Source organism: Phoenix dactylifera, chromosome 10 (genome assembly GCF_051530095.1).
Source record: "Phoenix dactylifera cultivar Ajwa chromosome 10, Ajwa_hap1_PhDact_Kaust_v1.1, whole genome shotgun sequence".
NCBI classification, from domain to species: Eukaryota; Viridiplantae; Streptophyta; class Magnoliopsida; order Arecales; family Arecaceae; genus Phoenix; species Phoenix dactylifera.
In genome coordinates this window covers 29,127,231-29,141,727 of record NC_143199.1, presented here as the reverse complement: position 1 = coordinate 29,141,727, position 14,497 = coordinate 29,127,231, and the positions used below count along the sequence as shown (strand labels likewise).

The 14,497-nt window shown below is 37.3% G+C and overlaps 2 protein-coding genes across 2 annotated transcripts; one reads left to right on the top strand and one right to left on the bottom strand.

The window, feature by feature from the left end:
• The first annotated feature begins 699 nt into the window (after positions 1–699).
• On the top strand, positions 700–3,413 carry LOC103723781 (zinc finger CCCH domain-containing protein 32-like). Its single transcript, XM_008814816.5, has 2 exons — positions 700–1,416; positions 1,870–3,413. The coding sequence occupies exons 1-2, from the start codon at positions 1,303–1,305 to the stop codon at positions 3,055–3,057; spliced, it is 1,302 nt and encodes a 433-aa protein (XP_008813038.2). The 5' UTR covers positions 700–1,302; the 3' UTR covers positions 3,058–3,413.
• Positions 3,414–5,804: 2,391 nt separating this feature from the next.
• Positions 5,805–12,854, bottom strand: NRPB4 (RNA polymerase II, Rpb4, core protein). The gene is made up of 7 exons (XM_008814800.5): positions 12,636–12,854; positions 11,200–11,248; positions 7,615–7,723; positions 7,438–7,515; positions 7,209–7,242; positions 7,048–7,116; positions 5,805–6,171 (listed from the first exon to the last, which is right to left on the bottom strand). Exons 2-7 carry the CDS (start codon positions 11,246–11,248, stop codon positions 6,094–6,096), a joined length of 417 nt encoding a protein of 138 aa, XP_008813022.1. The 5' UTR covers positions 12,636–12,854; the 3' UTR covers positions 5,805–6,093.
• Positions 12,855–14,497: the final 1,643 nt, after the last annotated feature.

Genomic DNA, 14,497 nt, shown 5'->3' with positions numbered 1-14,497 from the left:
TGTGCGGTGATGGTAATATACTGGAATAGAAATATATGCATATTGCATTGACATCTTATGCTGACATTTTTTATGATGCTGCTACATGGTCACATATTACTTAATAAGACTAGAAATATAATATTGCATAATACTAAATTATTATGCTATTACAATATTACAATATCATAACATTATGACATTACAATAGTGTAATATTATCATATTATAATATTATACTATATTATTGTATTTTTATTATAATATTTTAATATTATATTATATCACAATATATTACATCACTCTGTAATGAAAAATTAAAATAATATTATAATAACATTTATCATTGTCATAAAGAGTGTTATTAAAATATTATCATGTCTCTTATCAAATTAATACTATGATTAATGGATGTAATGTTCTATAAAATAATATTCTGTCTATTTTCATGAAAATGTACATTTGAAATACAATACGCAACCAACCACCATCTTCTAAAATCTCCTCAGCATCTAGACACTAACAAAAAATCAAGACTAACAGAATCTTTAACCAATTGCAAATTTGGTTTGAAAACCATAAAACCAGGTCTCGTTGAGACCAGCTAGTTTAATTTTCCTATTTTGGACTGGGAAAAAAGAAGAAGAAGAAAAGCATTGGACTTGTGGTTTCGGTCGGTTTTGACCGGCAAGACCGTTGGATCGGGTCGTTGTGCACTCCGTGTATGGATCCGACTCTGACTACAAGAAAAGAAACATGAGTTAAAACCCGACCAAATCCAAACCCGAATCGGAATCGGAACACCACCTAAACCCTGGCACGTGACACCCCCTTCGCGCACCAAGCTGACTCCAACGTCATCTTGGCCGGGCGGGAACACCTCTTCCCAACGCCACAACAATAGACCCCCAACCCACCACTTAATAACAAAACCTACCCCTCCTCTTTCCCTTTATATCTAAATTCTCTCTGCATTAGTGGTAAAAAGTAATAATTAGTAACAGGGTAGGCCATTGCCAAAAGTGTAAAGCTCCGGCTAAGCCCCGTCGATGATATAAGGCTAAAAGGCTCCAAGAAAGTTTGAAAACCCTCGCATAAATCAAAAACCTTCTCTCTTCGATTCTTGATACCCAATCTCTCCTCCCACCGTCTCCTCCAATGCCTCGATCTGGTTATTGAATCCGTTTGTCCGTTTGTTTCCTGTTCTCTGCCCTGATCTGCGGATTTTTGCGCCTCGGTCTCCGTCTTTGATCGCCATCGGAGCAGCTCGATCTTTGTTCCGATTGTTGGGTTCTTGTGTGGAAAGGGACAAGAAGGAAGGGGATGAAGAGCGGCGGTGGGCGGGTGGGGATCCGCCCGTCGACGGCGGAGGATGAGGCGCTGAAGAGGAACACCGACTGCGTGTACTTCCTGGCGTCGCCATTGACCTGCAATAAGGTGCCTTTCTTGTTTCAAACCTTTTGTTCTTGTTATGTTATAGTTTGATTCTCCTTTTTGCTTCGTGTTCTTTTGGTGCTATCTTAACTTGATTTTGGTTGAATTTGATCGGTTTTGTATATTATTTGGGTTCTCGTGCATGAATCTTGGGAACTGATGCCTGATTGGATTTTGGAATACATGATTGGCTTAAGTGGTCATTTGAGATAAATCAGATCAACCTTTAACGCATATCTTTGATGATTTTTTTTTTTTTTGATTTTCAAAATTTGATTCTTCGAACTGATTTAAAATGCCTTATTGTTTCCCCTATAATCTGCTTGACTGATTCTCTTTCTGATCTTGCTGCTGTATAAAATCTAGAGCAATGTCTTGTTAGTTGATGATAAATTTCATAAATTACTCGTTTGGCATAGTTCTAAAGTTCACAGTTGGGAAAAAAACTATGGACAGGCACATGATACCTATGGCTGGGAGTCATGCAGAATTTCTGAGAGGATTTTGGAAAGACCACCATCTGGAAGGAGGTGGAGGGATGCCAATCATAATGAGAGGGATAGATCAGATTTGTGTCGTCGACCATTGAAGCAAAGAAGACTTAATGGTTCAATATCGGCTGTTAGCCCTGATGGCCGTGGTGAGCCCTACCAGAGGGATGATTGCTATATTGAGGAGAGAGGGCATGGTCATCATTCCCACAGAAATCAAAGACAAATTCCTCGGAGCTCCATAAGCACTCGCCTGCAAGGAAGAATAACACTCTCTGGGAGGTCTTCACCTGACATCCCAAATGATTTGCGATCTGAGAATGACGGAAATAGAGGAAGACCTCGAGGCAGATTGTCACCAGCCAGACCAATAAATTATCGGGGGAGACATCATGAAAGAGTAAGATGGAGATCAAATGAGGAGTTCCCTGCAGATGCAAGGAGTACTGTGGTAAAGCTAACTAGAAGAGATGATACAGGCTCCCTAGATTTTGCTGGTCCAAAGAGTCTTGCAGAGCTGAAAGGTCCAAAGGTTATGGAGAATTCTCAAGAGTTGTCAACCAAGAGTACTAGTGCTGCTGCTCCTCTAGAACTGAATAATATGAAGTCTGCAAAAGTTGCGGTGCTTCAGGATTCTAAAGATTCTCTCTCGTTTGAAGGTCCGAAGCCACTGAGCATCATTCTTAAGAGAAAAAGAGATGCAGCATCTGCGAGTGGTGCAAGCAGTGGAGATGAAATTGATCGAAGAGATGGAGAAGAGGCAGCAGGTGGTTCTGTTTCAGCTGCTTTATCAGATGTGCAGTCCATTCTTCCGGTAGAAGCCAAGAAAGATGGCAATGACAATGTCAGCTGCCTTGAAGAACACGAGGATAGAACAGCCAAGGAGGAAGAAGAAGAGGGATCAATCTACGATGGTCGTTCTTCAGCTAAAGAAGATACATTTGAACCAAAAGATCATATGGAAGTGGATGCTATGGAAGATCAAGAGCTGGAATACTATGACCAAAGATATGGAGAGTCTGATCATGAGGCTGTTGAGGGCGGGGACCTGAAAACTGAATATGATGAGAATGTATACGCAGAGGATGTAGATGAGTCTGATGATGAGGATGACTTTGCTAAAAAAGTTGCTGCCTTGCTTTGTTGTGTGTAGGTAAATTGAGGCTGCTTTTGCTTGTTTTGCTATGATTGAGGAGGCCTCAGTCATGTAATTTTTGAAGCTATTGGAGAGTGTTCGTGGCGCTTGATGTTTTTTAGAACAGTGCCAGGGCCTTTTCATTCTATCATGCTTGTTCGCCAGCAGTCGGAGATGGAAGATAGAAGGTAGACATGGTCTAAAGGATGACCCATAAAATTGTGTAGCTTTTTGTTGGCTTGCAGTCTTTTCATGTAGGCTTTTTAGAATTTTTTACTGTATTATTTGCCTTTAAAGATATGATTTTGTTTATCAGTGAAACAAAAGGATAAGGTAATGAATCACCCAATCTGGGTATTTTTGTGATTCTCAAATCTAGTTTCTGTAGCTTATATGGGAGCTTCGTTATGCTTGTCGGATGGAGCTCAATGAGATACTTTTCTCGAAAAAATGGCAGGAAGGGAGGAATCAGATAACATTTTTTTTACTGTTTAAACAACATTTATCATTCTATAGGGGAAAAATGAGGTAAGATAATTTTATAGTTTAAAGATCTATTTAGGAAATCCAACAAGATTGGGATGGATTTTCTATAGGATCATGGATTACACAGTCTATTTAAGCAAGGTCTATATTAACCCAATCCCTCTTCAGCCTAATTTTTGTGGGAGATATTTTCATTCTATAGTTTAACATAGACTTTTAGTAGAAAATAGACTAAGGAGGTTAACAAGCTCGATTTCTATCGAAAATTCAATCAGGTTTCTCGCACAAACTTAAACCAATTTATACCAGGAAGGGGTTCGTGCGTGTGCACATAGGCATGTGGATGCTTGTGGGGTGTGCACATACGCGTGCATGTGCATATATGATGAAATTGCACAAGGAGGTCGGCATATTGCTTTTATTTTCTCTGTTCTCGGAATTAGCTAAACGATTATGATCGAGTTTATACGAGGAACGAATTTGTGCGTGCATGCAAGCAACTGGCACAAGGGCAAGGCTGATATCCTGTTCTTATTTTTTCTGTTCCTAGAAGTAGCTAAACAACTATGATTGAGGTTCATCTAGATCTTAGAACATAGTAGAATTGATCCGAGTTTTGGTAGATAACAGGCCCTAAGCTAGATTTTGCATGTATAAATTCATATGGTATTGGTTTCGCTCCATTCAAATTAAGCATACGATTGACTTCATCTATTTACCATCCATAGGGTGTCAAAGTTGTACAATTTAAAGCAGTGCTAAATAGGCCGAAGCAACTTGACCAATGCGTGGCTACCCATATCATAGTCATGCGATCAATAACATGCGTTACCTCCTTTTGGCAGAAGGGACGGTAGCAATGGACTATATAACAGGAAGTAGTCCTCCAATTACCTCCAACCCTCCCAACCTTGATGCAGCCAAGATTTCAGTTTAGATCATTTGGTATAACAACTATAGGTGGCATTGGAGGCGTAGAACCCATTAACCAATCCAAGACATAAGGCTTAGGAATGAAAACAAAAAAAAATCAATCTACATATGTAAACAGGTTTTTCTTTCAATCTCTAAAGTATCTGACATGTTCATAGTCCTCCTTTTCTTGTTTTTGGATTTGATATGGATTTTTTTTTTTGGCTGAAGGATTCAGCATGGATTTAGAAAACTTACTCAAGTATAATATATAGTAGAAATTTCCACACAACCTGAGCAAAATTGAATTAAGTTGTTATGAAGAGAAGCAGGAAAGAAGTCAAGATTGAAGGTGTCAAGATTGAAGGTGTGTTTTGTTCGCGAACGGAATCACTAGAATGAAATGGAACGGAAATCAAAATGACACGTATTCCCCCGATGAGTTCGTGACCGGAAAAAGAATCAGAATAGAATTTGAATATAGGAGAAAAGGAAGTATTAGATTTTAGTAAATTGGGGCATTCCTTTTCGGAATCGGAATAAAAATAGAACTCTCTCCAACCAAATGGCGAAAATGAAAGCTAACTCATTTCTTTTCTTATTTCAGGGTTCGATCTCCAACCTCTCCAACCAAATATACCCTCAATGAAGAGAGGAATAACTAGAGTTCTAGTGTAGAAATTAAGCCCGTGACTTCATCCTCTTATTTGAAATCCCAGCACCAGCAATGATGTCCCTTCTTTCCTTTTCTTTTTCTTTTTTTCTTTTTTTTAATAAAAACCCCAGCAACGAAATGCCGACCGGTACTCTCTCTTATCCAAAACTTGCCCAAGTTACCTGATGAAACTGAAGCAAATTATTCCCCCCATGGATTGACATCTTTTCTCATATTAATTGCAGCTTGCAGATCCATAGAAAGGAAAAACTATTTTGCATATGGTCCCATTCAAACTCAGAAATTAAAGCCTTTGCCGGTACCATTTTGTTTTTATTTTTAGCAGAGAATTAAATGGAGATTGCCGTTGAAGATAGCATTTGTATACAAAATTTCTGAAAGCAATAAATTTTTGCTACTAAAAGCACTAGATGTCAGCATGCCTTTGAAAGCATAAACAGGGGGTACAAAAAAGGCAATACCAAACGGGTTCCAACTTCTAAAAAATCCAATAGCTCCTGTAACATTACCATGGCACTCTTTTAAATTGGCAACACACGTACAGCTAGGACACGGGAGAAATTGGAGCGATACATCAGATATGTAGCTTTTCTAAGTAAGGTTTGCATATAAATACAGTAATTGTTCATAACGTTTTTTCTTATGCCAGCTTAAGCATGAATCCAGATATACAGAATAAAATTCAAATGAATATCCAAATATTGAAGACTGCCAACGTTATGCTTACGCTTCCTGTAACGGTTGATTGAGAGCAGAATTTCATCGATACAGATTTAACAATAGGCCACAACTCATAGCTACCAAATATCTATCTACTAAATACCAACATTCATTCTACATTCCTGCCCAAAATATTCCAATGGATCCATTCAATCTGCAGACCAGTTGTCAATACATAGACTGATCACTACATGCCCCTTGGAACATGCAACAATATAAGACAGTTTGTACGAGTTCAAGATGCCCATGACATGATTGCACTATTCAAATTTCTTTATCAGAGAGAGATCATTTAGCATTTTCTCGATTGCATCATCTTCATGGATCCGTCCTTTGCGCTGCCAAATAGAAGAGAATTAAAAATAAATGGCCCCTATGTTTCAAAAAGAGTCTATACTTGAAAATAATTTCTGTTCTGGATTTTATCCGAGGGAAAAAAATATGAAAAAATGGCACAGATATATTACCTAAAATACACCAAGGAAATAATAGTTGCAAAGAGTGTGATACTAGCTTTACATGGGTAACATAAGCAAAATTTCTGGTAAATCGAGTCAACGAACATAGATATTGTAAGGACCCCCTGATGCATGGACATAGACTTACAGCAACAGTGCCAGGAAAAAATGAGGCAAAGTAGCATACATTTCTCTCCAATAAGGGAATATCTTAACAACCTTGTCAAGTAGCATTTACTCGAGCCTATTGGATTAAGGAAACAGAACTACAAAAACAAGTGCACAATGGTGACCAAAAGCAATACACCTCTTTCTACCAACTCCAATGCCTGCACCCTTGGACTAATATTTGAGCCCCTCCCCCTACTTCATGAAGGTTTCACATGTTAGTGAGATGGTGTAGGTCTAAATGATGTCAAATATAAGTGTATTTAAGAATTAATCTTCACCTGAAACCTCACTACAATACCCCTACGTAGCAAACACAAGGCCCCTCTAGAAAAAAATAACTTTTATCCTGCCTGGAGAAACTTGCAAGTGTATTAATGGAGGTTCTGTTTGTAAAACTTCACAGTATGAAAGTGAAGATGACTTTGTAAAGGCTTTTAACTAGTGTGAAACCAATAATAGGAATGAGATATCCATTCAAAGATATTGAGAATGGGGAAAACATCATACATCACAACTAGGTTAAAACAAAAGAGGAACAAATAATAAAAAAGAGTTACTCGATAAAGTGGTTCCTATTGCTATTACCTTAATAGATGGGACCATAGCAATGGCTTCCTCAACAGTTTCAGGGCAAAGATTGCCAAGCACACAAAGCTGCAAATCCCAACGAAAAGCATGTGATTAGTGCCGTTTTCATTTAAATGATCCTGGCATCCAAACTATTCACTAATTCACAGCATCCATACCTCAAATTCAGCCAATTGGTACCTACTTAGGATTCTGATAACTGAATTAAGAATTCACAATACTGAGAAAAATCAATTTTGAGGACAAACGGAAATTTTAACAATCATTCTTCCTAGTCCTCTGTTTTCTGACTTCAGAAAACAATTGAAGGACTGGAAATTTTTTATTCTTTCGAGAAAAGTGGAGGGGGCGCAAAGACCCCCAACCAATTTATTAAAAGGAGGATACTCTCTAACTTGTCTCACAGCATCTTGGTTTTTGTAGCGACTAAAGCGTTTCACATATTGCATTGACTTCTCAAACACCCTGAATAGAAAAACAGAACTCGGTGAAATACCCAAGAGTAGCCATGAGAGCACAAACAGAAAAGAAAGTTGAGTAAATTTAAAACTGGTCAACACCCACTGTGATATTTGGTTTGTAGGATCATCAGACAGCTGCTGAAGCTGCTCATATTTACGGTCAAGAATAAGTGCAACTTCACAATTCATCAGGCACTTTGCCCTCAAAAACTCTGGAGATTACAGTGGCAAAGTTAAGTATTTTTACTAAGCATCAAAATAGCATAACAATTATGTGCATTAGATGAGCTACAAGAAGCATATGGAATGGGAATGCATAATAAACAAAATATTTCGCTCAAAATACAAAGGCATCGCACCAGAATAATTGCACATGTTTGCTCAAGGGACAAAAAGACCACTTTTCCCTCGAATAAGGCAATCATTATCAAAAACCATATGGAATGGATCAATCGTGATTACCTGCCAAATAAAATGATCATTTGCTTGAACAAAAATCTAATAGACGTTGTTATGCCTCTCTAAACACCTCCAATTTTGAAATCTTCTATTTGAATGTCATATAAATATCTATCTTTCTGGACTTCCCACCACATTGCATTTGGCTTCTCGATATTTGACATCAGGAACGGACAAAAAACAGGTGGACGATGTGAATGAATGATGAAGCAATAAGTGGTCAAATTGATTATCCTTCGATGAGATTAGAGGCAAGTACAAATATCATCCCTCTCTTGGAGAGGTTGAGAAGGTTATAAAACTATTAAGGACGGCTGACCCAGATGAACATTTGAAGTTATTCAATCATCAAGGCCTCCCACCAGCTATCTCCACAACCAACTGCCCTCCAAAATTTTATGATTTTTCATCCTTGAAAGAAAAACCCAATCAAAGAATGATCCTCTGAACTCCCATTTTTTGCAATCAGCTATCTTTAAAATCTATTATTCTAGATTTTTTGGAAGCAAACACAAAAAGTTTCTCCCTTTTTATTTAGGAGAATAAAAAAGTTTCCATCTTCATGGAAGTTTCTCCTACAAATAAGACCCCAACCCCGACTTCCCCTCCCTTCATAATGATATTTACAGTCTCAAGATCAAAAGTTCAAGAAACTTCAAATGAAGACTCTCCATATTATCTACTAAAGAGATTTCACTTCATTTACTTTTCTCACTCTTAATCTATAAAGCCTTAAGCTGTAATCCTCCTTAACAATGTCTTTCAAAATTTCAAAGCCAAATTAACATCATCCCTTCCACTCATCTTTCCTTATACTGAATGTCACACATATTTGCACAAACAGCCTTTTTTGGTGTCAAAACTTACAAGCTATTTGCCCCAATAAGCAAATTTAATACCCTGAAATATTCTAGCACCTAACTCTACTTGTTTTTAGCATGAGAAACCAAATTCCAATCCTCAATTGAACAAGTCCCCTAGCACCTATAAAAAAAGTTTGGTAGGATAATTTATACAGATTATTTTCTTCTCGAAATAAGTGATATGCAACGATTGTAGAATAATAAACTCAAGGAGCTTGTGCACCAGTTTGGTAGTTGAAGATTTAAATAGTTAGAGCGAAATGAGAAGTAAAATATGGAAAGATCAAAAACATAAGGTGATCTGAAAGTGAAACAAATGACATAATTAAAGCCACATTATCAAGATAGGGGAAGGAAAACACAGTATTATAGTAAAAGTAATGTCACAATTGACAACCAGAGGTTACAACACAGGTGTGAAAGATTTATTCAGAGCTTCTAATTCTGGTAAAACATTATGCAAAATAAATTGTTGGATGGAATGCAAAGGTCTAGAAGGCATCTTCAAAAAATCTTTTTTTTTTAAATGCCAAGAAAATAGCTGAATTTACAAATCTACGGTTTATCAGGAAGGATAAGAGGTAAGGTGAATTATGTGGTGTTTAATTTTATTAGAACAGGGTAAGAACAAAATAAACAATGTGATAAATATATTCATACATTAGCAAACACTAAGAAGGAGATATAGGAATTTGGAGCATTGGATTCACAAATAACGGGGATGGTTGAGTAATCTTGATAAGCAATAATGTTATAAAATCATAAGAGCATAACCAATTGTTAGATGAGGAGAATGTCAAAAGTCAAGACTCAAGAATACAGTATTAGAGGAGATCCAAACACAAGGATAACGAAAGTTGAAAGACATTGTTGATAAATTCAATAGAAGATGTGTCAGTAAGGATGAAAATAGGTAAGGAATTATAACATGAGATACCATACAATGTACAAAAGAAGAAAAATGAGTAAAAAAAGGGTGCCTTGTGGTACAAACTCATAAGAATAAAGAAAACATACAAATTATAATATTTACCTTCAAAATCTAATCATGCTGGATAATAAACTTTCTGTCTACTCATGGAGTTCAATGGATGAGTCTATTTTTGAAGAAATTAATGGAAAAACAACAAAAAAATGCACATTTATTATAGATCCTAAATGATTTCATGGTTAAGTGCCAAAAGAACTTATTTGGCAGGAAATTAGAATAAGATTCATATTAAATACCATGTTGATAGTATTAAAACATGTATGAGGGAGCAATTAAGTATAGAGAGACAATACAACTCCCAAGAACAAAAGGCCTTAGCTAAGAATCAACCATGTACCCTGCGCTCCAATACATGCTTTAGAAATGCTATAATCAAAATTTTGCCTTGATAGCAAAAAAAAATAAATAAATTTAAAAAGGGAATCCTGGAAGCAACTCCACAATATAGTCTGAAAATATTGGTCAATCTGGAAAAGATTTTACCTGAAGAAGCACAAGAAAGAATATGGTGGACTTGGAAAAGTAGCTAAATTTGGGGGTAGAGATGCACAGAATAAATTGTTTTCTACCTTACACAAATTCTGCTATAGAATGAAGGAGGGATGAGAAAATCTCTAATAGAGTTGTAGTTAACTTTCAAATAATGACAAAATATCACAAAGACTTGCTACACAATGAAAATATTGGTCAAAAGACCAGGTTATGTGCGGGTCAAAATACTGGCCCAAGAGTATGAGTATAGCAAAGACAAGACTGTAGAAGGTAGATAAAGCAATAGAACTAGGAGGGTGGAATCCATAATAAGTGCTCCATTGAAAGCTTGAAAGTGGTATTAGTAATAAACAAAGCAATGGAGAACCATATAAGATGACATAAACAGGTTTAACATAGGCACTGATGATCGAGAAAGGTAAGGATTTTGACTACAAGTTGAAGGGCTGCAAAAGAAAGGTGAATCCGGCAAAACTGGGATAAAGGTAGTGAAATATTTTGAGGAACTTTCAATTTCAGAACTTTCAATATCAGAGGATTTGACCTTGCTCAGAAACCACAAAGTAGATATATACAGCTAACATATAATTATGGAATAAGAAATACTGTTAATGTTTTTGTTCTGTGACTAGAATCTGAAATACATTCAAAATCATAATCGAAGTAAAAATGAGCATTTACCCATTCTGCACCTACTTTAACACTGTTTTGAATACAATTTTTAGCATGCGAGAACATGCAACTATGTAGCCATTGTAGGAATTACAATTTTCCACCCAACAAACATGTATAATAATGGATGCCTAACCTCACAGTTGGCACAAATACTTCTTAAAATTCTTACAAATTAAAATGCTTATAATCTGGCTCTATGCTCCCTCACCTTCACCAATTTTTAGCTCCGCAGCATTCTCTTCCTCTTCTCCAGACATCTGCACAAGCAGCATAAGTAGTAGTTAGAAAATCAAGAAATTCCTATGGGAAGAATGCACAATATTAGATGCATATGTACAGAAGGAAGAAAAAAGTTGCTAGAAGTTGTAATGTTGAAGATTGCAGAGGCATTATATGGATATTTGCTCCAAGTATTTACAAATTTTGTTCTCTAAGAATTTCTAATGGGTATACAATCTTTTCATAAAAACAAAGAAGTAATTACAGATTTTGGATATGTTTGTTTCTAGGACAACAAATACACAGGAACTTTCTGTGAGAAAACAAATAAGATCAAATTGAAGGATCCTGGATCACATAACCAGGGGCCATCAAATCATTCATAGGGATATAAAGGTATGAGAAGCACGTTTTTAGAGGGTTGAAAGCCACGAGTTTTCTCATGTTAAACTCTAACTGAGGGCATACCTGAGTTATCTCTATAATCAAAAAAACAGATTTCCCTCAGAACCAAAAGGAATAACAGAAGAAGATGGAGATGAAGCAGGTTTGTCCCTTTCTAAATTAAAAAATAAAACGGATGAAGAAAAACTAGTCTTCAAAGGGCATAAGCTTCCTACAGTTGACAATGGTGTTCTATGACTCACAATGATACATCCTTGAGATCATTGGGTCATTCTTGCAAGCCACTAGATGTCCATCTTCCTTTTAAAACTTTTTGGCTAGTAGTAAGACACTTCCATCTCACTCTTAGTTTAACCCTTAGCACTATTATGCAATCTCCAATATCTTACGTGTCTATATCATTCCCAATATTTCTTGCTTAATGTGTCTGTCTACTAGCAAATTGCTGCATTATTCATTGGACATCCTCCGTGCAGTGTATATGCACCAATAGTTCCAGATTAAAAATCAATAACTTATTAAGCAATCAGTACTCTCTGCTTCCCAGATTCTATCCTATAAATCCTTATCTGCTATCACTCTACCTCCATTCCTAGTTTCCTTTTCTAAAAGCACAAGAAAATGGGGAAAAAAGTAAAAGATATTAAGGATTTCCCCACCGTGACTTGGACTAGTGCTACCACTCCTGACTGCCATGGGAACCATCGACAGGCTTGAGAAAGAATCCAAAAGAAAACGCAGCACCGATGGAGAAGGCATCAACTAATTGGCATCAAGGCCACAGCGTCAAGGCACACCCAAATCCGTGATGACGGCCACCGGATGCCGCAGGTTCGTCATCCATCTCTCGTAAACCCCTCTAAAAAAAACCCTCCAAACGAGTAAATCCACTCTACCTCGTGGATTAAAACCCCACAACATCCCAACTCCCAGCCAATGAATCATCAAAACAAACACGGAAACAGAGAAAAAAAAAAGAAAAAAGAAAAAAAAAGAGACAAAGATTCAAAATTTGTGCACCTGGTATCGCGCTTGGATGCTTGTATTGCCGGTTGGATGCTCCTCTCGCCGGTCGGGAAGGGCACTCGTTGCCGATCGCCGGTCGCCGCTTGGGAGGAGGGAAGGGGTGCGGAAGGGGAACGAACCCTAGCGCCCTCGGACGCTACTTCGAAGAGGAAATAGAAGGGAATTGGAAACGGGATCGCTCGAACGAGGGTCGGGTTCGCCTGGGTCCGGACCGAGCCTATGCGCTATATACACACGCTTAATATATTTAAACGGATACCCGAATGCCAACCCGGAAAAATCAAAGATAGTATCCGGCTTTTTTCCCGTATCCGGATCCGGTCGGACGCAAAGATTTATATCCGAATCCGCTCTGAATCGGATGTGGATACGGATACCGTAAAATTGTATCCGACCCGCTTTCAACTAGATAACAGTGCTGTAATCGTTGTAACGGCTATTATAACGGCCGTTATAACGGTTTCGTACCCCTCCAGTCATGCTCCACACACACACACACACACACACACATATATATATATATATATATATATATATATATATATATATATATATATATATATATATATATATATATATATATATAACGATTTGGAAATATATTGTTCATTATAATATAAATAGCTGCCTTTTTTTTATTTGTACCTTTTTCAAATAAAATACTACTTTTTCAAAATTTAAATTTTCGTTTGCATTAAATTTTTCTTGAAAGATGATTGCACGTTCTAAAAGGTAGTTATTTATTTGATGAAAAATGAAGGAAAAAATATCATTGCTATTTTCTGTTATTATGTATTATTTTTGTTATAATACCATTATAAGTGTTGTTATTTAAAATATAAAAGTTTTATATGTTATTTTTAAGTAGATAACAAGTATTGTAGTTATTATAAGGATCAATAATGATTTTAATGGTATGTCGCATAACTTAGGAACCTTGTCTTCCTTCTGCAATTTGGAACCTTTTCTTCTCATTCTTTTTTTTTTTTAGGGCAATGCCGGTTGTAATGACTATAACCGACTAAACTGGTCCAATCAATAGTGAGTTGATATCTTCGAGTATGGTTGGGCCAATATTTGAGTCGAGTCAAGTTGATCTTGAGTATCTTTTTTTATATCGAGTCAAGTTCGAATTTGAATATTAAGGGTCAATCAATTTTAAGTTGAGTTTTGAGCTCAAAAATTTTGAATCGAGTCAAGCTCAAGCTTCTAGCTATTCGACTCGGCTTGGCTTGATTGCACCCTTCTCCTAACAAAAATAGGACTACTCTACTTCAAACATGAGAGACAAAACTATATGTTATCTCATACAAGGTCTACTTAATACCAACAACTGCTGCCAACTTTGATAATAGCCACTAACCACTGCTAATACTAACAGGATTCTATCTAACCACAAACCGGCAAGGAATGAAATAGTTAAACAATACTTCTAATCAACTTAGCATATGCAAGAACTCTCGAAAGGGTTTCATGTTTGACAATCTAGTTCATTATATGGACACTTTGGCTATCCTTCATAAGTAGTGTCATGCTCCCGCATGCGCGGGGCACGTGAAGCACCTAGTGCCCACGTGGGGGACATCCGCCTCATATGCTTAGGCTCTGGAACGAGTCTTTCCGATGTGGGACTATTGGGCCTCATACCCTTTTCACCATCAGACAAGAGTTGTCCTCGGCTCTGATACCAAATGTCACGCCCCCGCCTCTGCGGGGCACGTGCGACACCCAGTACCTACGTGGGGGCCACATGAAGGGGGAACACGGGGCTTCCCTGCCAGATATTGTCCGGTTCCGGAGCTTCATGCAAGCGTCCTTCACTCCTTCCTGGTTTTATTTTCCATCCAAAACACGTC